This window comes from Mus musculus, chromosome 6 (assembly GCF_000001635.26).
Source record: "Mus musculus strain C57BL/6J chromosome 6, GRCm38.p6 C57BL/6J".
In the NCBI taxonomy this organism is placed as follows: Eukaryota; Metazoa; Chordata; class Mammalia; order Rodentia; family Muridae; genus Mus; species Mus musculus.
The window spans coordinates 47,575,849-47,600,304 of NC_000072.6; the positions used below are offsets into that span (position 1 = coordinate 47,575,849).

Below are 24,456 nucleotides of genomic sequence, written 5' to 3' on the forward strand. Positions count from 1 at the left end.
TCAAACCAGAATCCTAATAAGTAGCTCTCTTCTATTTAGATCTCTGCCATTCTCTACCATCTTGCTGGCAGTATGTTTTGATGCGATACTTAATAATAAACTCTACCATAAGACTTTTGTTTGAGATGATAATTACATTTCTCCCTTCCCTTACTAGAGGATTTTATTTTATTTTTCACCTTTCTTTGAAAATAAATTATCTGATGGTGACTAAGATCTCCCTCACACAGAAAATGTAACTGTAGAAAACACCAATCTTGGAACACTGAATTTTTTAAAATTCTCAGTCTTTAAACAAAATGGATAATAAAAAACTTTCTTAGATCATAAATATAAAAAGAAATATTTCTTAAACATGGCTAATTTTTATTTAGGAGACAGGGAGGAAAGCAACTGTGAATTAGAAAGCCTGGCTCTAAATAATACTAATCTGAGCATTTTAGAGATTTGATCTCAAAGTTTGTTTTAAGTCTAGTATGCCTAAATAGCCAAAATATACCCTGAAACACACCAAGCTGTTAAAGGAATTATTGTAGTGTGGTAAGGCTGCCACTGATACACACTGAAACAAGTAGCAATGAAAGAGAGACATCCTGAAGTCTGTGAATTCTTCTCAATAAGCAATAAACATTACAATAAGTAGAAAGCAAATGTGTTGAGAATTGTTGCAACACTGTGTTAACCAACCTCCCTAGTCCCGCGCAATGAGCTCACAGAAGTCATGATGTGCACAGGCTGTATCCTCCGCTGCTTCCACTCTTGGTTTAAGGTTTCAGTTCTTTCCAAAATTTTCTGACGATTGGAACTAAACATAGTCTTTTAAAAACAAAGGAGAAATTGTTCATTGTTACAATATGTAGCATCTTTAAAGCCGGTTAAAATCTAGTGACTCACCAGAAGTACCATGACCATGTCCTCAAATGTACACAGATTCACACAAGATACTACAATTCTCCACACTCTAATAATAAATACAAAAACATTACTCCTACTTGCTTGTAAATAAAGGGAAACAAGAAATTATTTCCATCCTCTCTTTGTTTAACTTTGTATTTCAGAAATCACAATGACTTTAGAAACACAAAGCCATAAAACAAATGCCTTTGTGTTTCAGTCCTGAGTTTATACAAGCACTGCAAAGGTATACTGAAAAGACTGATTTCCCAGCAGGCTGAGTAATCCTTAATTTAAATGTTACCATTAATGAGCATGATTTTTTTTCATTTTTTGAGAAAGAATCCATGTATCCCAGGATGATCTTGAGCTTATTTTTTATTACATTGTTGATTCATGTGCCTGTGCATTACATACTACAGCGCTTCTATAGCTATCTGTCAGAGGACTTGTGGGGCCTGGTTCTCTCCTTCCACCATGAAGGTCCCACGGATCAAAATCAGGTCATCAGATTTAACAGCAAGTGCTTTTACCTGATGAGCCTCTCATCAGTCCAGTCTTGAACTTCGGGTCCTTCTGCTTCTACCTCCCCAAGTGCTGGCATTAGAGGCACCCAGCACAGCACCAAACAGTCATGATGTAATTTTAACTAAGACAAATCAAGAACCATCGCTTTCAGGTCTCAGTCGACTTTACTGTAAACATGACCTTGACTGAAAATGTACCATTTCGAAGTAAATCTATTTAACTTGGGGGTAGAAGGAATTCGTTTCAATTATATATGCATTTTTATGAAATTACCTTTACTTCATCAGCTCTTCTGAACCTCTTGAGCTGTCTCAGTCTCATGTACTCTGATTTTACACGCTTCCGCCAACAAACCGGTCCCTTCTCAGATTTCTTCCCAGTCTGGCCCATGATTATTCTAAAAGCAATGATTTCATATTATAATCACTTATCTAACCAGCTTGAATATGATCTTTTAATCCCAAGCAAACTGATATCAACAAAACATTTTTACTGTTGATATTTGTAGAGAAAAGCCCATGTACTCTGTATAGTTAAATCCTGGAAATGTGTCACTGAGTGATTTTATTTAATTTTTGTTTGGTTGGTTTTTTTGTTTTTCAAGACAGAGTTTCTCAGTGTAGCCCTGGCTGTCCTGGAACTCACTCCATAACAGGCTGGCCTCAAACTCAAAGATCCACCTGCCTCTGCCTCCCAAGTGCCACTGTGCCCAGCTTTTAAAACATATTTTTATTTATAAACACATACTTTTATCTGTAAATCTTAAATAGTAGAAGGTTTACATATATGTGATCTCATTATGGGAATTATGTATACTATACCACAAGCTAGTTTTTACTGCAATAAGGGCTCACATTTTTAGAGTAAAAACTAAGTTTTTGATTATTTAAAAGTTATTTGAAGTAAAAACTTTTAAGTTTTTAATTATTAAAAAGCTATAATAGGGGCTGGAGAGATGGCTCGGTGATTAAGAGCATTGGCTGCTCTTCCAGATGACCCAGGGCCAACTTCCAGCACCCACATGGCAGTTCAAATCCTCCTTTAACTCAAGGGGATTAAACTCTTTTAACTCTAGGGGATTGGACACCACCATCTGGCCTCCATAGGCATCAGGCGCCCAAGTGGTGCAGACATAATATGTAGGCAAAACACCCATATATACAAAATCAAATAAAATACATAGAATACATTTTTTAAAACACTGTTATAGAAGCAATGTACAACTGAATGATAATACACCTTATCCCCATGTCCACAGACTTCACATGTATGGGTTCAAACCTCTTAACAAAAATATTAAGTGGGAAAAAACTAAAACTAGAAAAAAACCAACAGCAAAACCTGAGTTTGTTTCAGTCCTAGTACTATGCTCACTCAATACAATAAATGAAGGGTAAGCACACACTGCTGTAGTCCCAGCCATTCCACATATCCCCAGCCAATTCCCAACACTTGGAGCACTGTCTACCCCACACCTCCTTCTCACACCGTAACAGGACTATAACAGGCACCTCTACGGTGAATATGTACAAGTTTATTGTCATTTTTCCTAAACAGTATTATACAACAAACAGTGCAGCAACTATTTACATAGCATCTCCATTGTATTAATTAATCTAAGTATAATACAGATAGTTGGAGCATAAAGATGTTCACAGGTTATGTCAATTACCTTGCCATTTTATATAAGGAATCCATGGATTTTTGGTATCCAAGGGGCTACTCCAACCACTCCCTCTAAATAGCAAGGGACCCCTCTAGTTGTAAAAGGTACAAGTGAAAAGGTTCCGTTTACACATTAAGAGTAGAAAGTGTACAGTAGGATAGTAAGGATAAATCAGGGACCGGCAGTTGTGGAACACACCTTTGATTCTAGCACTTGGAGACAGGAACAGACTGATCCAAGAGTTTAAGGCCAGCCTGGTCTACAGATTAAGTTCCAAGACAGCCAAGACTACACAGAGAAACCCTGCTTTGAAAAACAAAACAAAGGATAAACCACTCTATACACACACACACACACACACACACACACACACACACACAAAGGCACACCTAATCACATTTCTCACTTCAAATACTGTGATGGGGTCTTTACTTCTTGTGCCACTTTTTGTCACATGTGGGGTTTTGTAGCAAGAGGAAAGAGAAATGCAGCAAATACAAAGCAAATGCCTTCTGCCTTTAGTTGCAGACTCCATGAGCCAATTATAAGCAAATAAATATGGGAACTGGCTATCGTTCACCAGACATACAACACAAACTAGAGCCTGCACCTTAAGTCTAAATCAGTGTTCTTTTCTTATACAAGTATTAGGGTCATATTGTCTCTTCAAGAGATTACAAGGACATTTCTGTCTAGCTATACTAAATGTTATGAATTTTCATTATCTCAGGAGCAATAGGAAACCAGAGTGTTGAGTCAAAGGGAAGGTGAGGTGATTTATATTCTGAAAAGACGAAGCTGGCAGCCAGATAGAAACAGGAGAGGAGATAGGAGAATTGAAAGAGTAACGGTGTGTCCGGGTTAGATGGCACTACAGAGCAGTCTCTAAAGGAGATGATACTAGCTTTAGACCACACTGGAGACCAGAGAGAAAAGTGGTCACTTAGATCCCAGAAACTTAGGTGGGATAGGCTGGAGGAAGTCACTAGAGACATGCCTTTCAATGTAATGCTTTCTTTTCAGGAGCTCAACTGTTCTCTCAGCTTCCTGTCTACCAGAAGGTGAACACCTGACTCCTTCACAATTCCCAAATCCCACTACTGTCATAGTAAAACTTAAAAATCACAATTTTCACTGTACTCCACCCCCACTGTAAATTCTTCACTATCAAGAACAGGTTTTACATTTTTAAAATCCCAGAGCCTGCCTCTGTGTAAATAATGGACTTAAAAGCAATGAAAGCTTATTAGTAATTTAAACTGAGAGAGAGAGGGAGGGAGAGGGAGAGAGAGGGACAGAGAGAGAGAGAGAACGCAAAACCTGTATCTCATTAACACATCATTTGTAAAGTTTAGCTCTTCCTTTTAGGAAGGTAAGAAAAAGAGGCCATCCTGGACTATCTCTACGCAGAATCCAGAAAGAAAAGGAAAAGTGAAAAAGGGAAAGGGGGAAGGAAGGAGGAAGGAAAGGGGGAAGAGAAGGGAAAAACCAAAGAAAGAAGTATGCAAACTCCTAAGAAACCAACCGAGTATGAATCTCAGGGACTTGGGATCCTGGTTGAGCTGTCTTAGTCAGAACACTTGGGCCCTACCATCAAGCAAATAAAATCAGTTTCAGTAACTACTCCATCATATGAGCAAAAAAAAGACATAGAAACTCTGGCCCACCCCACCCCCAGCCTCCAACACACACCATACTAGTTTAGATTAGCTTTTCTAAGAATCATAGGTGGTAGAAAAGACAAGACACTTTAAGTTCTCTGAACTTAAAGGTTATTGTGTTACCATATAGAATGTCTCTTTCTAAAGCATTTCATCCTTCAATTTGTCCTAATGGATAAAGCTGGGTAGGGCACTGTCTTAGTCAGGGTGGAAAGGGTTTATTCAGCTTACACTTCCACACTGCTGTTCATCACCAAAGGAAGTCAGGACTGGAACTGAAGCAGGAGCTGATGCAGAGGCCATGGAGGGATGTTACTCACTGGCTTCTTTCCTGGCTTGCTCATCTTGCTTTCTTACTACCAGCTCAGAGATGGTACCACTCACTAGGGGCCCTCCCCACTTAATCACTAATTGAGAAAATGCCCCACAGCTGGAACTCATGGAGACACTTCCCCAACTGAAGCTCCTTTCTCTGTGATAATGCTAGCCTATGTCAAAATGACACACAAAGCCAGCCAGTACAGGCACCCAATAAATAATTTGAAATTTTCTTTTCTAGAATATCTATAATGCAATTTTTACTTCTTTAGCTGATAAATTACCCAAGTACTGAATACCACTAAGCTCAAACTAGCCAATTTATTCTTTTAAATTTGTGTACTCATTTAAGGTTTTGTTTCTTGAGATAGGATCTCACTATGTAGCCCAGGTAAACCTCAAACTTGCCACAGCCTTGCCACAGTCTTGCCACAGCCTCAAAAATGCTGGATTACAGGTATGAACCATAAGACATAGCTATATCAACTATTTTCTTTTTTAATGGTGCTAAAGATTAAAGCAAGAGGCTTCATGTACACTAAGTACATTACTATTGAACTACACTACTAATTTTGAATTGTTTAAAACACTAGTTCAAGTACCAGCAAGATGGCTCAGGGGGTAACAGTGTTTGCTAATGACCTGACAATGAATGAACCTTAATTAAACTATTGCCTCCATCAGATTGCTGTAGGCAAATCTGTGAGGCATTTTCTTGATTAATGCTTTAAGTGAGAGTTCAGCACACTGTGGGAAGTAGGGGTGAAGGTTTTGGGAGGGTGGTGGGGGGAGACCATTTAAGACCTATTATGTACCCAAACTGCTTACCTGCCTTTAAGAGAACATGGAGGCAACAGATGAACCTCAAGGACATTATACTAAGCAAAACAAGTCAATCACAGAACAGATACAGTCTATCTCTAGTCATACAAAGTATCACAAGTATTAGGTTGATACAAAGGTAATTTCAGTTTTTACATTGTTGAAATTTGTCCCTTATTCCTGGAACACATTGTTAAATAAATGTGGTTCTGTTATGCATCAATTTAATGTGTATTTCTTGCTTTAAGTCTTTTCCTATGACTTACTACTCCTTGCTGTTTTGGATTTATTCTGTACTACATGAAACGATGTTAGGCAAAATGCATATTCAAGAGATTTTCTTATTCAAGTTCAAAATGGGTCATAAAGTAACAAAGACAGCTGGAAACCTCAACACACATTTAACCTAGTAACTGCTTAAGAGTGAACCAGGAAGTGGAGGTTCAACAAGTTTTGCAAAGGAGATGGAATCTGGAAGGAATGAAATAACTGGCCATGGGATGCTGGGAAAGCCAAATGAGAACAATTATCTAAGCACCTCTTACAACTACCTGAGAAGCTGCCATAGGGACTCAATGTAGACCTGGAGCATCCAAGTCATCCTGCATCTGAGACAAGTTGGAAACATTCATTAATGTGCTGATGAAAAGTCCAAAGACCATTATTTTGAACTACTCTCCTCTCTTAGTCTATACAACACTGTTCCATTTCTCCACCTGACTGTGAAATGCAAATGGGACTATGTACAACAACCATGATGACCAGCTTCATGGTTGAACAAAAAAGCTCCAAAGTAATGCCCAAAGCCAAGAGGTTATGGTCCATTACAGCTTTCTGAATCCTGGAAAAAAATCCTTACAACCGAGATGTGGGCTCAACAAATCAATGATATGCATCAAAAAATACAACACTTGCAGCCAGCATGGCCAACAGAAAGGGGCCATTTTTTTCTTCGCAGTAGCACCTGACTGCACATCGCACAACCAATACTTCAAAAGTTCAACAAATTGGGCTACAAAGTTTTATATGATCCACCATATTCACCTGATCTTTCATTCACCAACTATCACTTCTTCAAGTATCTCAACAACTTCTTGCAGAAAACAAACTTCCACAGCCAGCAGGATACAGAAAATACTTTCCAAATGTTTGTCAAATCATGGAGTGTAGCAATGCAACATTCTGAAAATTGCTCTTCTATCTAAGAGGCAAACTTTTACTCACACCCAGAGTTAATAATACATCTTGAAGTCACTCAAGACTTAAGACTGCTAACCTACTGTGTACACAAATTGTTTACCTGCCTTTAAGAGAACAATGTAACAACCAACCTTACTTGTCTTGGATTTCCCATGTAATCAGCTTTTACAACCTAAGCTAAGGTACAGCTGGAATAGTTATGTACTCTTCTTCCATGCCCCTGACCCAGAGTAATGCATGTCTATCACTTCCTGAGAGCAGCAAATACCAAAGTTAAAAACAGCTTCCTAAAATCTACAAAAAGGTTGCAAGCAACTTGGTGATAAACAATGGTGTTTGTTATCTAGATGAGTCGGGATCTGTTGGAGTCAGTGACTTAATCCCCTGTAAAACTCTGTCAAAGATTTCTTAAAAATTTCCCATTCCTTCCTCCCTCATGTGATGCTTCCGGTACATTTCAATAAATACAGAGCAGAGCTCTTTGTTAAGGACATATGCAAATGATACAACAGACACACACAGCTCACACAACCACACAGAAGAAGAAAAAAACACACAGAGGAAAGAAAACCACACACAGTCATGCAAGAGACAAACACTGGGACAGAGTCCACAAGATAGCCCTTCAGGCAGGTACAGATTCAGACTCGAGAAATAGAGGATGCCCGGAAGACACAGGAAGTATGAAGTAGAATAACTACCCTCTTGGTTAAACAACTCCAAGAGGAAGTGCTTTTATTTCTTTCCTTAATGAGGGACACTGATGAATTATTGGCAACTCAGAGCTAATCGCTAATGCATTATAATCCACACAATGGAGCACAGTGTTTGTTTGTTTTATGTACAACAGAAAGAATGAAACTTATCTGTATTCCAAGCATGGTGGTGCATACCTTTAATCTCAGCACTCAGGAGGCAGAGGCAGAGAGATCTCTGAGTTTCAGGCCACCCTGGTCTTACATAGCTAGAACTATCTCAAAAAAGAAAAAGAAAAAGAAAGAAAGAGAGCGAGAGCGGGAGAGAGAGAGAGAGAGAGAGAGAGAGAGAGAAGAAAAAGAGAAAAAAATGTATGTGCTGGGGAAAAAGTGTTGATTTAATGGTTCTTAACTTTGATTAATAAATGTGTTTGAACCTAGTTATAATGATTTAAAATTCAGCCCAAAACACAATTCTTTTCACATCAAAAGTCAAAACCATCACAGAAATAAAAAGTAAAAAAGTACTTCCCAGGGGGCTGGTGAAATGGCTCAGTGGGTAAGAGCACCCGACTGCTCTTCCGAAGGTCCGAAGTTTAAATCCCAGCAACCACATGGTGGCTCACAACCATCTGTAACATGATCTGACTCCCTCTTCTGGAGTGTCTGAAGACAGCTACAGTGTACTTACATATAATAAATAAATCTTTAAAAAAAAAAAAAAGTACTTCCCAAAGCTTGTGGACAACAGATAAAAGTTCTAGTGATCTATTATATTCATCAATGAGAATACACTTAACATTACTGAACAATACACTTTAAAATAGTAAATACATAGGCTGGACAGATGGCTCAACTGTTAAGAGTAATTACTGCTCCTGCAAAGGACCCAAGTTCAGTTACCAACATATCAGGTGGCTCATAACTGCCTGGAATACAAACTCCTGGGGAATGTGATGTTTCTGGTCCCTGCAGACACAATCAAGCATGTATATATTCCCCACACAGACATGTACATATACTTAATTAAAACCAATCTTTTTTTTTTAAATGGTAAACATAGCAGGATGTGGTGGGACATGTCTTTAATCCCAGCACTCAGGAGGCAGAGGCAGGTGGATCTCTATGAGTTCTAGACCAGTCTGATCTACAAAGTTAGTTCCAGGGCTGTTACACAGAGAGAGAAACCCTATCCAAAAAACAAAAACAAAAATAACGACGACAAAAAACATGTCTATTATTCCAGCACTCTGAAGGCAGAGAGGCAGGAAAATCAGTCTGTTTGAGTCCACCTAACATATACAGTGACCGCTGAGGATAACTTGATACAGTTTGGTTTCTATGTATGTATGAATGTTTGGTTTCTACTTGGTCACTAGGTAAATTTACAGCATCATCAGTTTGTTTCCTTACCCATGCTCCCCATTTTTTTTCAATCAGTAGGATTTCTAAAACTTTCTGGCTTTAATCAACAGTCAAGTTCTTCAAGGAAATTCTTGTAATAACCAATAAAATAAGTTAGCACAACTCACTTTGTGATAGAAAATAGCTTCAGGAGGAAGGGCACTATTTACTGATTTGATCCTTTTTGCTGAGGCTACCTAGATCCTCTTCTTCAACACACCCAAAAAGATGACAGACTATGCCAAGAAGTAAGGCTGATTCCTGGGCCCTAACAACTTTGCCAGCCAGCAGCAAAAGCCAGAAGACACCACCATACCCTCCACTGAGCAGGCCAAACTGGTTGACAGTATGCCTGGCAGCAGGCGATGATTGAGCCTCTGCCAGGGCAGATGAACATGGCTAGCCCAACAAACCCAGTATAGGCAGGCCCTCAATAAAGGCGGATTAACTTCTTATTGTCCCTAGTCTCACCAGTGCAATGGTGGGGGATAGTTATTCTGGAGAATATGGGAGTTCAGGAGCCTTTGGACATCCTGGATGTGTATCACCTAGTCATCATTGCTCTGAGTTTTAAACAGAGGCCAGTGACCCACAAGAAAGCACAGGCCTAGATTGAGAGACTTCTAGCCAGCTGTGGATGCATCATGGGCCAAGGGGACTAGATATTTTCAGTAAAGTACCATGTGTCTCAATTGTTTAAAACTGTTGGTCATAGATTAAATAATTTTAAAAATGAAAATAAAATAAAATGATTTCAGGTCAATACGAACCTGTCCTCCCATATACAAAGCCTCTTTCCAAGCTCTAGCAAAAAGATAAACTTTTTTGAAGAGGGTAAAGTGAAGGAACTGGAATTGAGAAAAACAACTGAGCAATGTCTCTAAACTGAAGAGCCTTCTAATTCAATTGGAATAGGGAAAGAGGTTTTGGACCACAGGCTAAACAGACTCTTGACATGTTAAAATGGTTAGATATTCCAGAAAGAGAGCTATCATTATCTCATGGCAATCTTTTTATTCCTTAGGTATCTCATAGAAGCTATATTTCCTGTAAACAAGTAATAAGACAGACTGGGTGACTGCGTGACTGACTGACTGATGGAGATAAACAATGGTTATTTTGTACATTACACCAAATCGAGCTTTACAAATTTCGTAAATTGTAGTCATGGCAAAATTAAGCTCAACAATAGTATAACCACCTACTGATGTAGTAGCTCCATTACACAAGAGGGAAAGGCAATACATCTTAAAAAAAAAAAAAAAACTAAAAAGTCTTGTGGAACAAAATTAGGTGTTGCAAAAGAACAGACTGGTATTTTATAGAGTGAAAATAGTATACCAAAATCAAATACTTAAAAAGGATGAAATTTAAGGTCACCTGGGCTACATAGTATTTCTAGGCCAGACAATACTTTAGAGTAAGACGTTACCTTAGAAAAACTGCATGTATTTATATGTGCTATGTGTGTGAAATGCCTGCAGAGACGAACGAGGGCGTTGGCTCTGCTGGGACTGGACTTACAGCTTAGTTCTTAGCTGGATATAGGTGCTGGGAATTGAACACAGGTCCTCTAGAAGAGCAGCGAGTGTTCTTAACTGCTGAGGCATCTCTCTAACTCAGCCCTAAGATAAAGACTACCAATACCAACGTCAGTGTAGATTGGGAAGACTATAGCTCCTGTGCAGCTTCCACTGGAACTGAAACTGTCAACATAAATGGCACAACCACTCTTGAGAAAGCTTGACAATCTCTTATAAAGTGAAATGAATATTTATCACATGACAGAGCAATTCAACTTGGAGGCAGCTATTCAAGAAAAACTAAAATGTAGGTATAAAAGATCTACGTAGACAAACAGTAACTGCTTTAATAACCAAAAACTAAAAACAGTTCCATTTATCCATTGACACAAATAAAGGGGAAAAAAACCATAGAATATTCATATAACAGAATGCTACTTTGAAATAACTAGTGTAAGTTACAACATAGATATACATCAAAAACATGTTGGATGAAAGAAGCCAGTCACAAAAGAACACTTCTTTTCTCTTCTGTCCATGTAAATTCCTGAGCAGGAGAAATCTGATCAGTAGTTGAGGGATGATGATGAGATAGATGATGGCAGTATTACATTGTGAATGAGGTGGTTACTGCAGGTGTATACATTTGCCAAACTTCTCAAGCTGTACCTTTCAAACCCGCACATTGTACATAAACCACAGATCGGTAAAGTGGAACTGTTTTTTTTTTTTTTTTTTTTTTTTTTTTTTAAAGATTTATTTATTTATTATATGTAAGTACACTGTAGCTGTCTTCAGACACTCCAGAAGAGGGAGTCAGATCTTGATAAAGATGGTTGTGAGCCACCATGTGGTTGCTGGGATTTGAACTCTGGACCTTCGGAAGAGCAGTCGGGTGCTCTTACCCACTGAGCCATCTCACCAGCCCCCAAAGTGGAACTGTTAACTGAAAACTGAATGCTTTTCTAGGAAGCAATGTATCAATACTAAAGGCTTGGGAATATGCATCACTTTGAAAAGGAAACTCTCCTTATAGAAAGCTATCCTGCAAATGATCAAAATACACCTGGGAAGCAGGGTGCCAAGATGGCTCAGCCAGCAAGGCTCCTGCTGCACATGCCTGGCAGCCTGAGTCCAATCACCAAAACCCACAGAAAGGTGGATGGAAAGTACTGACTCTATATGTTGTTCTTTGACCTCCACATACACACCATGAAACACACACACAGGGAGAGAGGGAGAGAGGCAGAAAGGGGGAGAAGGGAAGAGGGAAGAGGGAGAGAGGGTTTTTTTAAAAAATTAAAAACAAAGGAGATACAAGGATGATCACTTCATCTGGAGACCATCAGAGAAACAGAGGGCAAGATTAATGAGCCACATTTATAAGCTGGAATACTGTCCATTCCTCTTTACAAAGGCAGCAAGTGCTGGCAAGAGCAACAAGTTTTCCTGAAAAAAGCTACATGGTAAGTCTTTTATGGCTGGCAGAGGATACATAATTTTTTTTCTTGAAGAAGTAGCAGTCTTTTACTACTCTCTTAAAAAATATATTAATATTCTTAATTTGTAGACCCTAAATAAAACAACCTGTAGGCTGGGGGTGTAGCACTGTGGGCACTGTGGTAGCAAACCGAAAGTATCAGATTGGATTCCCTATGTTACCCTAAACAAACAAGAAGTGGGAAGAAATCAGAACTTTAAAACCAAAACCCAACATCCAAATGCCCAAATTCTCCTTTCTCTACCAGCTCCTCTCTCCAGCCCTTGTCATTTTTTTTTCCACATTAAAAAATAAAAAAAAGTAGCTGGGCATGTTGGGATATAACTCTAATAATCTCAGCACTTGGGAGAAGAGGCAAAAGAACCAGGAGTTCAAGGCTAGCTAGCTAGCCTGAGCTACATGAGGCCCTGTTTCAAAAAAATGAAAACAGGCCAGACATGGTAGTACATGTCTCTAACCCCAGCACTCTGAAAGCAGAAGCAGAAACAGGCAGATAGAACTCTGTGTTCAAGGTCAGCCTGGTCAAAGAGTTAGCTATAGGATAGCCAGGGCCATACAAAGATACCCTGTTTCAAAAAAAGAAAGAAAAAGAAAGAAAGAAAGAAAGAAAGAAAGAAAGAAAGAAAGAAAGAAAGAAAGAAAGAAAGAAAGAAAGAAAGAAAGAAAAGAGAAAAGAAAAACACAGAAGTCATGAGATTCCATCACTAGCTGAGGAGCAATTGGCAACTAATGGTTGCTAGAGAAAGAAGTCAGTTTTCTTCAGTTGCGTAGATACTGGTTAAGTTTTCCATGCTCAGTAAATCCCACATCCATGCCCATGTGATCAACTCTAATCAAGCTCAATAAGCAATAAAAGGAGGCAGAAACATTATGAGACCAGCCTGCTTGATATAGCAAATTTTGAGCCGGCAAGGTTTATAGTATGAAATCTATCTCAAAAAAATAAATAAAATGCATCCAGACATGCATTCAACCTTGCAGCCCACCTAGGTCCTATAACATATTGCAACAGGGCCAAGCGGGATAAGTGTAGCTTTCACAGTCATTAAGGAAATTATTCTTTGTAACAGATGGAGAACATTTTAGAAGGCCACACCAGGTCAAAATGCAGAGAACAAGTAAGAGATCATGTGGTGCTCAGCCCCAATCGATACATCTACAATACAACTTCTGTGCCTAAGGTTCAGGGAATATATCAGAAGAGGGGGCAGAAAAAAAATTTAAGAGCCAGAAAATGAAGAAATCTGCTATGAAATTCTGTCTCCTAGAAGTGACAAGGAAGCTTCTTCACCCATGATGAACTCAACAATACAGCTGCCTAAACAAGACCCAAAGAAGTGCAATACCAATAAACATACTAACATTGAAGAAGAAAACCTTATGGGGCCCACCCCTAAACAAAGAACTACAGGCAATTATAGATTGCTGAGAGTGGGAGAAAAAGTCTTCCCAAGGGACGAGTACCCTAACTGGGTATCCACTAACAAGTGATCAGCCCTGAAATCATGTACATACAAGTAACACTAAATGGACCGAATGGGCTGTATTTATATATTTCGGTAAATACATACACAACAATAACAAAGGAAGTGACCGGAAACATGGAGGAGTAAATGGGAGAAACTAGGGAGAGGGAAGGAAAAATGTGATTATATTTCTATGCTTAAAAATTAAGAAAAAAAAATAATAAAAGATATGAGCTGGAAATATGGCTTAGCAATTAAGAGAGCTTGCTGCTCTTCCAGAGGATCTGAGCTGCATTCTCAGTACCTTCATGGCAGCTCACAAAAACAGCACAGCTGTAAACTCCAGTTCCAAGGGATCTGAGGAAGGTCTTCTGGCTTCCACCAGTTCCAGACAGAAACATTGTACATAGACATACATACAAGCAAAGACCCAAACATATAAAATAAAAATAAATGCATCTTAAAAATAAATACAAAGTTGTTTCTGGCTTATGTCACTTAGCACAAGGTCCTCCAAGTCCATGCAAGTTGTATAGCATGTATCAGAATTTCACTCCTTTTATATCACAATATCTTACTATACATATGCTTTCACTGCATTTTGTTTTCATCTGCTGATAAATGAAGTAAAAAGTGAAGTAATATATCACATTTTTAAAAAATATATGTCAAACAGTAGATGCTTTAATATCACAGTCAGAAACTGCTTAATGACAGGATTACATTACACCTGGAGTGTACTTATACAAACTGAGATAGCAACAATGTCATTTAAGCAATAATCTTATAGTACTTCATTATACAGTGCCTGAGTTCACTGTGCAGAAATTCCTTATCTCACTTCATTTCTGCTATACTTTTGTGTCACAGAGGTATATTCACAAGGTATATAACTATGTGACCATTTTAGAACTCTATCAGCTTCATGGGCTGAAGAGATGGCTCATCAGTTATGAGTGCTTGGTATTCAATCATGAGAACCTGTATTCTGATCAATGCCCAGATAGCAGCCAGGTATCTTGGAAATCACAGTAATTCCAGCTCAAAGGGATTGGAAACCCAATTCTGGCTTCCTGTACACACGCATGCACATGTACTCACACATGCAAGCAAATAAATATTTTTTTAAGTTTTTACTATGTGGGGGTGGGGTGAAGGAGTAGGTGGGGGAGTAGCTGGGGGAGGTGGTCTAGAAATCAAAGGACAACTTACTAGAGTCAAACAGTTCTCTCTACCTTGAAGGTTCAGGGTGAATCAAACTTAGGTCATCAGACTTGGTGGCAAGTACTTTTTTTTGCCCACTGAGCTATCTTGACAGCCTAATTTTAAAAAAAAAAAAAAATTGTAATAGAAAAAAATGTATCAGGTCTAACTTCTATAACTTTTGAGATACTATTAGATTTGTCTCTACTTTTGACATTAAGAAAGAATGAAGAGCCCTGCATGGTGGCGCACGCCTTTAATCCCAAACAGGCAGATTTCTGAGTTTAAGACCAGCCTAGTCTACAAAGTGAGTTCCAGGACAGCCAGGGCTATACAGAGAAACCCTGTCTCAGAAAAAAACAACAACAACAACAACAAAAAAAAAACAAAAAAAAGAATGAAGATCAGGTTACAGAACTGCACAGCAGTGTACAGGACCATAGAAGAATGATGAAGAACAACCCAATAAGTGACTTATAATTAGTCATTGCTTCCTTCAATTTTAGCTTCAAAACCTACCTGAAATTACAACAAGGTATCCTTCAGTTAAAAGTCTTGCCACCTTCAAGCCAAATATAGTGGCACATGCCTATCATCTTAGCTACTCAGGAGGCTAAGATAGGAATATCATGAAAAACTAATAGTTTGAGACAGTTATGAACAACACAGCAAGATCTACTTCAAAAAAGAAAAAAAGAAAAGCAGAACCTGGTGGTACACATTTATAAAACTAGCACTCAAAAGACTAAACAGGAGGACCTCAAATCCAGGTCAGCCACAGCTACAAATAAAGACCTAGTCTCAAAAAAAGAAAGTAAGTTTGGGCTAGCATTTGAAATGTAAATGAAGAAAATATCTAATAAAAAATTGAAAAGAAAGAAAGAAAGAAAGAAAGAAAGAAAGAAAGAAAGAAAGGAAGGAAGGAAGGAAGGAAGGAAGGAAGGAAGGAAGGAAGGAAGGAAGGAAAGAAGGCAGGCAGGTATAGTGGCCTATCCTAGCACTCAAAAGCCAAGTGAGGTAGGATAGGACTGCCTCAAATTTAAGGCCTGTCTGGGCTACATAGTAAATTCAAGACTAATCTGAGTTACATAGCAAGTGAGGGAGGAAGACCTAGCCTGTCTGCTTTGCCAATTTTCTTTATTATTGAGGAAGAATATGTGAACCCATGCATGAACACATAAGATAGCTTTTTTGGGGAGTCGGTTCTCTCTTCCCCTGTACCAGGTTCCAGGAATCAAACTTGGGTTTCATAGTAAGCAGTTTTATTTATATCTCACTGTTTTCCAAATTTCTCTGTCAATTTATTTCACTGTATCTTTCCAATTTCCTTAAATCACTTGGTTATTAACTATTCTCTGGAAACTACCAACCTAAGTGTTAGGCAACCAATCAAAAATAGGACAGAAACTTTGTCCCACAACACTTAGACAGTGTGAAGCATAAACAAGTGAACAATTTGATACATGCAATAATATAAGTATGAACAAAACTCTGTGAGTGTCTGAGACTTCTGGGACAACATCTCTAAAATAAAGCACATACTCTGATGGACCTTTCTCTGAATTTAATGAATTGTTCCTTTCTACCCATGTTCCACCGTAAAGATTCTACCAACCTATAACTACTATGGAATGTACTGAAAAATTCACCATCTACACTGACATAAAGACTTCAAAGCTAATCTATAAACCATTTCTATAGCCCATAAATCATTTTATCAGCAGAGAAATTTTCCTTTGTTCGTTTTTTTAAGGCAAATCAACTTTCTTCATTATTATTTAAAGGCTAGTAATAAAATAAATCTAAACTTCTTGAGCATATGACTTCAAAGGATAAAGGACAACCTAAAGCAAATGAATTTTGGTGTGATTTGGAAAATCTGACTAAAACCTTTACATAGCCAACACAAAAATAATCACATGTATCCATGCAAAAGAATATCAGTACCAAAAAGAACACTTCTAGCTACACATGTCAACAAGTGGCTTTTTCTATCCCTATTTAGACTTCTTAAACATTTCTCATTTCTACCGAAACATAAGGCAATATTTTCAACCAATTCTTCAGAGAGTTAAGGAAATATATGTGGCAAGTACAAAACAGCAAATGTCAACTACAGGAAAAAATCACATATTCAGGCAAAACTGAATTGTTAAATTCTAAACTAATTTTCTACCAAAATTCTATACAACTAGCTCACCTCATAATGAATGAGATTATCAATAGGATTTTAATGTAAACATAAACCTTATGCTACAATCTCAACATTTAGAGCTGCACCTGGAATGTCTATTCTACGATGCTCCTGCAAATCAGAAACAACAGAAATTTGACACTGCATTTCTTTGTCTCCATTCATATGAAACCGTAAATTAGCAGATGTACTTTAGGTCTTCATTAGATGAAACAGTGCAACAAGAGTCTGTTCTTTTGGTTTTTTTTTGTTTTTTTTTTTAAGAAATATATTCAAAACCCATCAAAATTAGAATATAGGATGCAATTTTCCTAAGTTTTCCTAATGCAATTTTCATTCTCTAGTACACCTCTCCAAAGAGAAAAGGCAGGATTCTTTTCGTTTAAGACCAGAATCCAATCCGTTTCCAACTTGAGAATACAAGAACAGGAAATTAAATATAACCTAAATATTTCCACATTCTTCTAAGTAAAATTGACTTTTATTCCTGAATATGAATTCACTGCTAATATTCATTAATAAAAAGTAATTGAAAATACATTTTTAAATCGCCAAAAATATAAACTACATTCAACTGTGACAGCATTAGTATTTTTCAAATGTTTTATGTGCCATTAAAAACCCATAGAATTAAACTGATAACGACTTTCCTGAAACTGAAAAGGCGTTGTAGCGTTGTTGTACGGTATTTTAAATATCAAAGACAAATTTTTACTTCAGATGAATTTAGATTCTACAGATCCTGTTAATAAGCAAAGTAAGTTTCTTTGAATTGTGACAAGAATACACTCGAATTTCTTAGGCAACAAATGCCTTTTCTGACTCACCAAAGCTATTGTTCACGGGAAACGTGACCCACTAAAAAGAAACTGTCAATTCTACAGCGTAAACCCACATTTCTCGTGGGTATTTTATTTCGATCATCTAGTCTTTAACAACCTACCCCTGGAGATTTGGGGAATAATCACTGAGTAAATGACAGTTGATTTCGTTAGCACCTGTCACCATTCTCAAAAGCACACAAGTTGGCCAAAACAGATTTTGTTTTTCTTTCAGGTTTTGGTCCTTTAGAAAGTAGAACTCACAAGACATTCACCAAGTTTTCCGAAAGCCCGTGCTTTCTCAATTTCTCCCATTTTCAAAAAGTAGCCCTGAAGCATACGATCTGGTGCGTGCAAGGGGGGCTGTATAATGAAGTGAGAGAAGGAAACACAGCTGGACTCTTCCATCGAACTTAGCACAAAGCCAGTCGAGGACACTAGCAGCCCGAGGCAGTGGGAGACTCCCGGCTCTCGGGGAAATGTCAGCCGCAGGGCTAAGGGAGTTCCCACATTGTGCACGCAGTCCCGCCTTAGCAAGGCCCGGCGTTAGCCGGTCGCCCCCAGCAGGGCCAGGCAAGGACGAGCCCTGCCCACTCGCGCTCGCGTCGCGCCTCCCCACGCCCCCACCCGCGCGGCGGGAGCCCCGAGTGTCGCGTCCTCCCCTCCCCTTCCGAGACACAGTCTGTCCTTTGTCTGAGTGCAGACTCTCGACTCGGTCCCACCAACTTGTGTGTAAGTCCCGTCCTACCCGGGCGCTCCCGCCTCCCAGCCACACAAAGAAGACTTGAGGCTCAGCGCTGCCGGCCCCGATCGGCCACAGGAACGCCCCCAGCCCCGGCCAGGCGGGACCAGGCTCCGGGACAGAAGCCCCCACTCCCGGCCCCCGCCCGCCCGCGTCTGCCGGAATCCACAGTTCACTCGTGGGACCGCGGGGACCGCCACACACCTCACGACCGCTCAGAAAGCTGTCCCCTAGCCCTCCCTCCGCGCCTACAAAAGCGGCGCTCGAGTGAGACCCGCTTGGGCGATGCCGAAGACTGGCCAGGCACCCGCGCGGAGGTCCCGCGATCGCCGCCGCCGCCGCCGCCGCCCCGGGGCGCGTTCCAGATCCCTGACTGCCGACCACCGGCGGCCGACGGCGCGGACTACCTTCGTCCCGCGCGCCAGCCCGCGCCTCTCCCGCGCGTCGCCCCCAACCCGCCGCCACCGCCACCGCCGCCGCCGGGACTCCACTGCCTTCGATGTCCCACTGGGTGTCGGACGCGACCGGACCGAGCGCCAAACGCAGCAACCCAATCGCCATCGCTTTTATTTGGCCCCCCCAGCACTATCAAGCGCCTCTCCGATTGGAGGATGCGAGAGGGCGCCCGTCCAATCAGAGGGCCGAACGGGCTGGGAGCCTTCGGAGCGAGCTCCAGCCCTGGGAGCGCGAGGCTCACCAGCGCGTGCGCGAGTGACAGGGCTCGCTCTGAGGAACGCGGCTTGCTGGGTGGAAGCACCACAGTCGCTGTCTTTGTTCTTTTGCCAACGTGCGGTACCTCTCAGGAAAGCCATGGACAGGCAGGCGGAGGCCGGGCACTTGGCGGGACCCGAAGCCCGCTATGGGCAGGAGGCGGGGAGGTCGGGATGGCGGGAACCGGCCGGGGGGCGGGCCAGCTCTTGGCGGGAATGGGCGCTGAGTGGTTCTCGGGAGGGGGAGGGGAGGAGACGGGCGGGCGCCTGAGCCAAGTTTGAAATAGTTCAAAACTCGGGTTGGTAACGGTCTTAACCGCCCTCTTCTCCGGCGTGCCATACTGGGCCCGGGGTCCAACACTTTTGTTGGCGCCACTGAAAGGAAGGCGTGTGACCGGCCCCACAGGGGATTCAATGCGGGGCGGCCCTCGCTCCTCACGGAGAGCACCAGTAGGCAGATAAAGTTAGTGCGGTTCCTTTCGGCACCTTGGAGGCTTTGGCTAGCAAAACTGGTGCCTAATCCCCTGACGACGGAAGAAAAGGCGACCAGATTTCTCTGAAAGGCCTTCCAAGCTGCGTTTATGGTTCTTAGCACTTATCAAGGTTTCAAGTTGTTTATTAACAACTTTTGAGAGCAAATAGCTCACCCCATGTTTTCTCAGCAAAGTGTAAGGAGTTTGCAACATTTGTCAATGGCATCTTGGGAGTCAACCTTTCTCCCCGAGGAATAGAAATGAGCTGCTTATACAGTACGCAGCCCAACCCCCACTCCCTGTTCAGTTATCTGGCAATGAGGTGAATAATGGTATTTCAAATTTACTTTTAATAAGATGCATCTGAATGGCAAAATCCCACAGACCTGTGAAAACAGGTTCAATAGTGAAGAGTTCAGACTGAGAATTTGTAACACTCTGGAAGTTATGTATCTGTATTGGTCGTGGTTCTCTAGAGGAACAGGTTGAATGAATGAATGAATAAATGAATGTATTCATTCCTTCACTGATAGAATGGATAGAGAACTGAGAATGAATATGTATATAGATTTTCAGAATATATAGAAAGAAGGAATATATACATAATCCTTCACTGGCATTAGAGCACACATCTTCTGGCTTCCTTCAGCCAAAGACACCCAGGCTTGTAGACTCAAGAACTAGCGGATTCTTGGGTTTTCCGTTGGTAAACAGTAATTGTTGGACTAGCTGGACCTACAGCCTGTAAGCCACTCTAATAAACTAGTGTGTGTGTATGTAAGCGGAAAATTCAAGAATCCACTAGTTCAGTTCATAAGCTGGGATGCCTTCAGCTGAACTTCATTATACACCTGAAATTCGGTATACATTATACATTGGCACAAATGCCAATAAAGGAATGGGCTTGCCAAGTAGAGTGAGGACAAGCAGGTGCAGCTTCCCACCTTAAAAGATCTGGATTAAAAGTCAAATGATTTAGTTAAGAAAAAAGCCATCGTGGGTGTACCCTTAGTTTTTAGTTAATTCTTGGGTTTTAGTTAATACCCTATGTAGTCAACTTGACAACCAAGAATAGCCAGAGAAAAATACACTCATGTTCAAATAAAAATATATATAAAAGAAAAATATGAGTTACTCAAGAGTGCTCTATAATGTGACAAACTAGCAGTCAACAATATACTAACTTGTCCTGGTAAAAAAGCTATCCAACTACATCAACAACTTATACGTGCTTTTTTTTTTTTCTTTTTTTTCAGTAAACAATTTAGACTTGAGGTAACTGCTTATCTTGAACTTTGTGTTACTATTTTAAATGTCCTTTAATATTAAGTATTGATAACATTTTTATAGAAAAATCAAGGAATTTACATTAGTATATATATGGAGCTTCTAAAGAAATCCAAGAGTTGTAATGAAAATTGTTAGGTGTTTAGAAGCAAGAAATGTTAAATATTTAAACAAAACTGGTTTAAGAAAAGAACATTTTAGCCAGCTTCAGAAAAAGCACAAGACCTAGAATGGATGGGGCAACAAAAGTACTCCAAATAGACATGTACAATCTACATAGAAAACATAATTGGAGCTGAGAATTCTTATTTAAAAGAGTGAGCAGAACTAAGTGCTTCTACATTAAGTATGTACTTTTTTAAATATAAAGTCTAGGTTGGAATAGTAAAGCTGAATGAGTACCAGTGAATCAGCATTGCCTTAATTCTGTGATGACATTAACCAACTACAAAAGATAGTTAGGGTATAGTGATGGGCAGAAAAAAATGGAATAACCTGACTTTGCAAATAAGTTGATTATGTAGAGAGGATTTGATATTTTGCAACAGTGTTTATGAAGGCCAGGAAAATGAGAAAAAAAAATATTTAGGCTTTGCTGGAAAGAAAAAACATCTGAAGATTTCTAAAGAAAATACTATACAGGCATGTCCTACAAACTTTTGCAATCACTTCAGTGAGAGGATGGTGTTTTGCTTTTTTAATGTATGTACAGAACACCAGCCATGTATGTGTATGAATACTAGCTTCTAAGGGGACCTAGATGAATTAGAAAACCATGTAAAATAGATGAAAGGATGCGAGTCACCAAGATTTTTTAAGACACTGGTGGAAGTCATCCTGGCTTTTTAAGAGACTAAGATTCACAATCAAATTTAAGGGTTAAAACCAAAAACAGGAGATTTGAGCTCTGAAGCTACTTCTCCACTGACACCTGTTAATGCCCCCAATGTTTGCTGGAGGTTGGAAGAAGGTAAAATGCAAAGTTAAGGCTTTTAGTAGAACAGAACTTCCTTTCAACCCAAGAGTGGGATTTGTTTCTTAATGCCTTCAGATGGAAAAAATAAAATATAGAAGCCAAGAAACAGCTTGGCCAGAAAAAGAACTCATTGAAAAGATGGCTCTTGATCCCCAACCCTATTATTTGTCAATGAGATTTTTACTAGATTATCCTGACAAGCCTTCAATTCTTGGACCCATCCAGTCCTCCTGCCTCCTTAATAACAGACAGCAGGTGATGTCAGCAGGGAGGTGGGAGAAATTAAAGAATGTTTTGTGTTCTAGGTGGATGCAATGCAAAATCGATAGGAAAAAGTAAAGGGGCATGAGGAAGGAAAAGAGCCCCAACCACCAAATCTGGTAAAGTGTTACCAGCCAAGAATTTTGACACCAATAACAAATTTGCTATGAAAATTGCCTACAGAGAGAATATTTTTATGTAGAGATTTCTAAAAAGAATGTTAAAACATTAACTTGGTACATTACATCTATCTACCAGGCAGCTCTTGAACTTGATATGTCTACACCTCAGCATCCAACGTACTGACACCACCATTTCCTGCTTTAAAGTCTTTTGATCTTTTCTCATGCTTGCACTATCATCCAACAATGGCTCCCTTTCAGCTACTTACTGAAATTTGAATGTTACACTGGAAGTTGTACTTTGGAAAATTCTCATACAAAGATTAGCCTGGGATGATCTTAAAAGAATTATCAGGCTGGCTAGATCCTGGCTGCTGACCTAACAACCTGAGTAAAATTCATCCACAAGAGCCCAGGCATGGTGGGTGTCTTTAACCCCAGCACTTAGGAACCAGAGGCAGGCAGATCTCTGTGCCTTTCAGGTCAAGGCCAGCCTAGTCCACATAGGGATTTCCAGGAAAAACACCCTGTCTCACAAACAAAAAAGAACTAAACTATTTATTGAAGGTATAGATTGGCTGAATGTGGTGGTATACATCATTAATGTCAGCACACAGGAGACAGAAACAATGGATTCCTGTGAGGTGGAGGCCAGTCTGTTCCACATAATTCCAGAGATCTAGTCCAGCCAAGACTACATAGTGAGACCCTGTCTTTAAAAGACATAAATTAGGGCCAGCAAGAAAGTTCATGAGACAAAAGTACATGCAGGCAAGCTTGAAATCATGAGTTCCCCAGAACCCACATGATAGAAGGTTGAAACAAATTCTTGCTAATTCCCCTCTGGCTACATGTGCCCTGTAACATACACCTACACACATGCATACCAAACAAATATAAAACAATTAATCTAGGTTATAGTAACACATCCATAATCCCTACACTTGGAGGATGGAGGAAAGAAAATCCAGAGTTTAAGTTTAGCAAATTTAAGGCCAGCCTGGTTACCTAAGACTCTGTCTTCACAGTCAAAAGAACTGGTGTATTAGTGAGCTAGCAGAAATTTTTCAATAAGATTTATTCATTTTGTCCCTAGTTAACATTCTTGTTTTAATTTTTTTTAATTATAAAAAAAAATTCCCACAGTTTCTAAAGAAACAGGACTCAACCATGTATGAAATTTAAAGTAACGAAGTGTTTTAGGAAAACAGCATTTGCCAGCATTATGTTTATACTCTAGCTAAGAGCCTCCATTTCTAGAAACCTTTCACAAAAGTTCTTATACATGCATATAAATATGAGGATAGTCATTAATTTGCAACTGATTGTTTATAGTACGTACAAAATGGTTCATCATTCAGGTTGTCATTAATGAAATAGTAAACATTCATATATTTTATGCTGTTGCTAAGTGTTAATGCCATTATTAAAATGGATGATACCAACTGAATGGGGTTAAATTTTTTAAGTTTTTTAATTAAACCTTAAGTAAACTTATCTGTACTGGTGAAGGTTTCCAAGATGTGCTGTGAACTGGAAAAGGTAAGTTATGAAACTATGTGAAGGAACTGGGAGCATAACACTGTTAAAGCATTTGCCTAGCATGTATAACATCCTAAGGTCAGTCAGTCTTTAGCATTTGGGAAGCAAGGAGTCCCACTTTAGAATAAGAAAAGTAAAGTGTATGCATGAAAAACAATGTCCCTTATGGAGAAAGAAAGGGAAGGGACAATGAGAGAAAGCCTCTGGTTCTGCTTTGTGCCTTCTGGCTTACCCTAGCCTCGTTAAAATGAAGCTGTATTTGTGGGGCGGTGGTGGCACATATTTTTAGTCCCAGCACTTGGGAAACAGAGACAAGGTGGATCTCTCTGAGTTCCAGGACATCCTGATCTACAGATTGAGTTCCAGGACACCCAGGGCTGCATAGAGAAACCCTGTCTTGATCTGGGGGGGAAAAATTGTTACAGACTGTAATATTTTAATATTTTA

At 39.7% G+C, this 24,456-nt stretch overlaps 1 protein-coding gene and 1 long non-coding RNA gene across 17 annotated transcripts in view; one reads left to right on the plus strand and one right to left on the minus strand.

Moving 5' to 3' along the window:
* The window catches only part of Ezh2 (enhancer of zeste 2 polycomb repressive complex 2 subunit), a 64,997-nt gene extending 45,575 nt beyond the window's left edge, over window positions 1-19,422 (minus strand). For 3 of the 16 annotated variants that reach the window (XM_006505529.2, XM_030255155.1, XM_006505527.2), the window contains exons 1-3: window positions 19,046-19,137; window positions 1,696-1,819; window positions 688-816 (exon numbers count right to left, since the gene is read on the minus strand). Coding sequence is in view for 11 of the 16 variants with exons in the window: in XM_006505521.3 (XP_006505584.1) it covers window positions 688-816; window positions 1,696-1,812 (246 nt within the window). In the remaining 5 variants the exon portion in view is untranslated. Of the gene's footprint in view, window positions 1-687; window positions 817-1,695; window positions 1,820-18,842 lie in introns of those variants that run through there. The other 13 variants (XM_006505525.2, XM_006505523.2, XM_030255151.1 and 10 more) reach the window with 10 other exon arrangements.
* On the plus strand, window positions 19,361-21,690 carry F830010H11Rik (RIKEN cDNA F830010H11 gene). Its single transcript, NR_168258.1, has one exon. It is a non-coding gene; the product is annotated as an RIKEN cDNA F830010H11 gene (long non-coding RNA).
* Window positions 21,691-24,456: the final 2,766 nt, after the last annotated feature.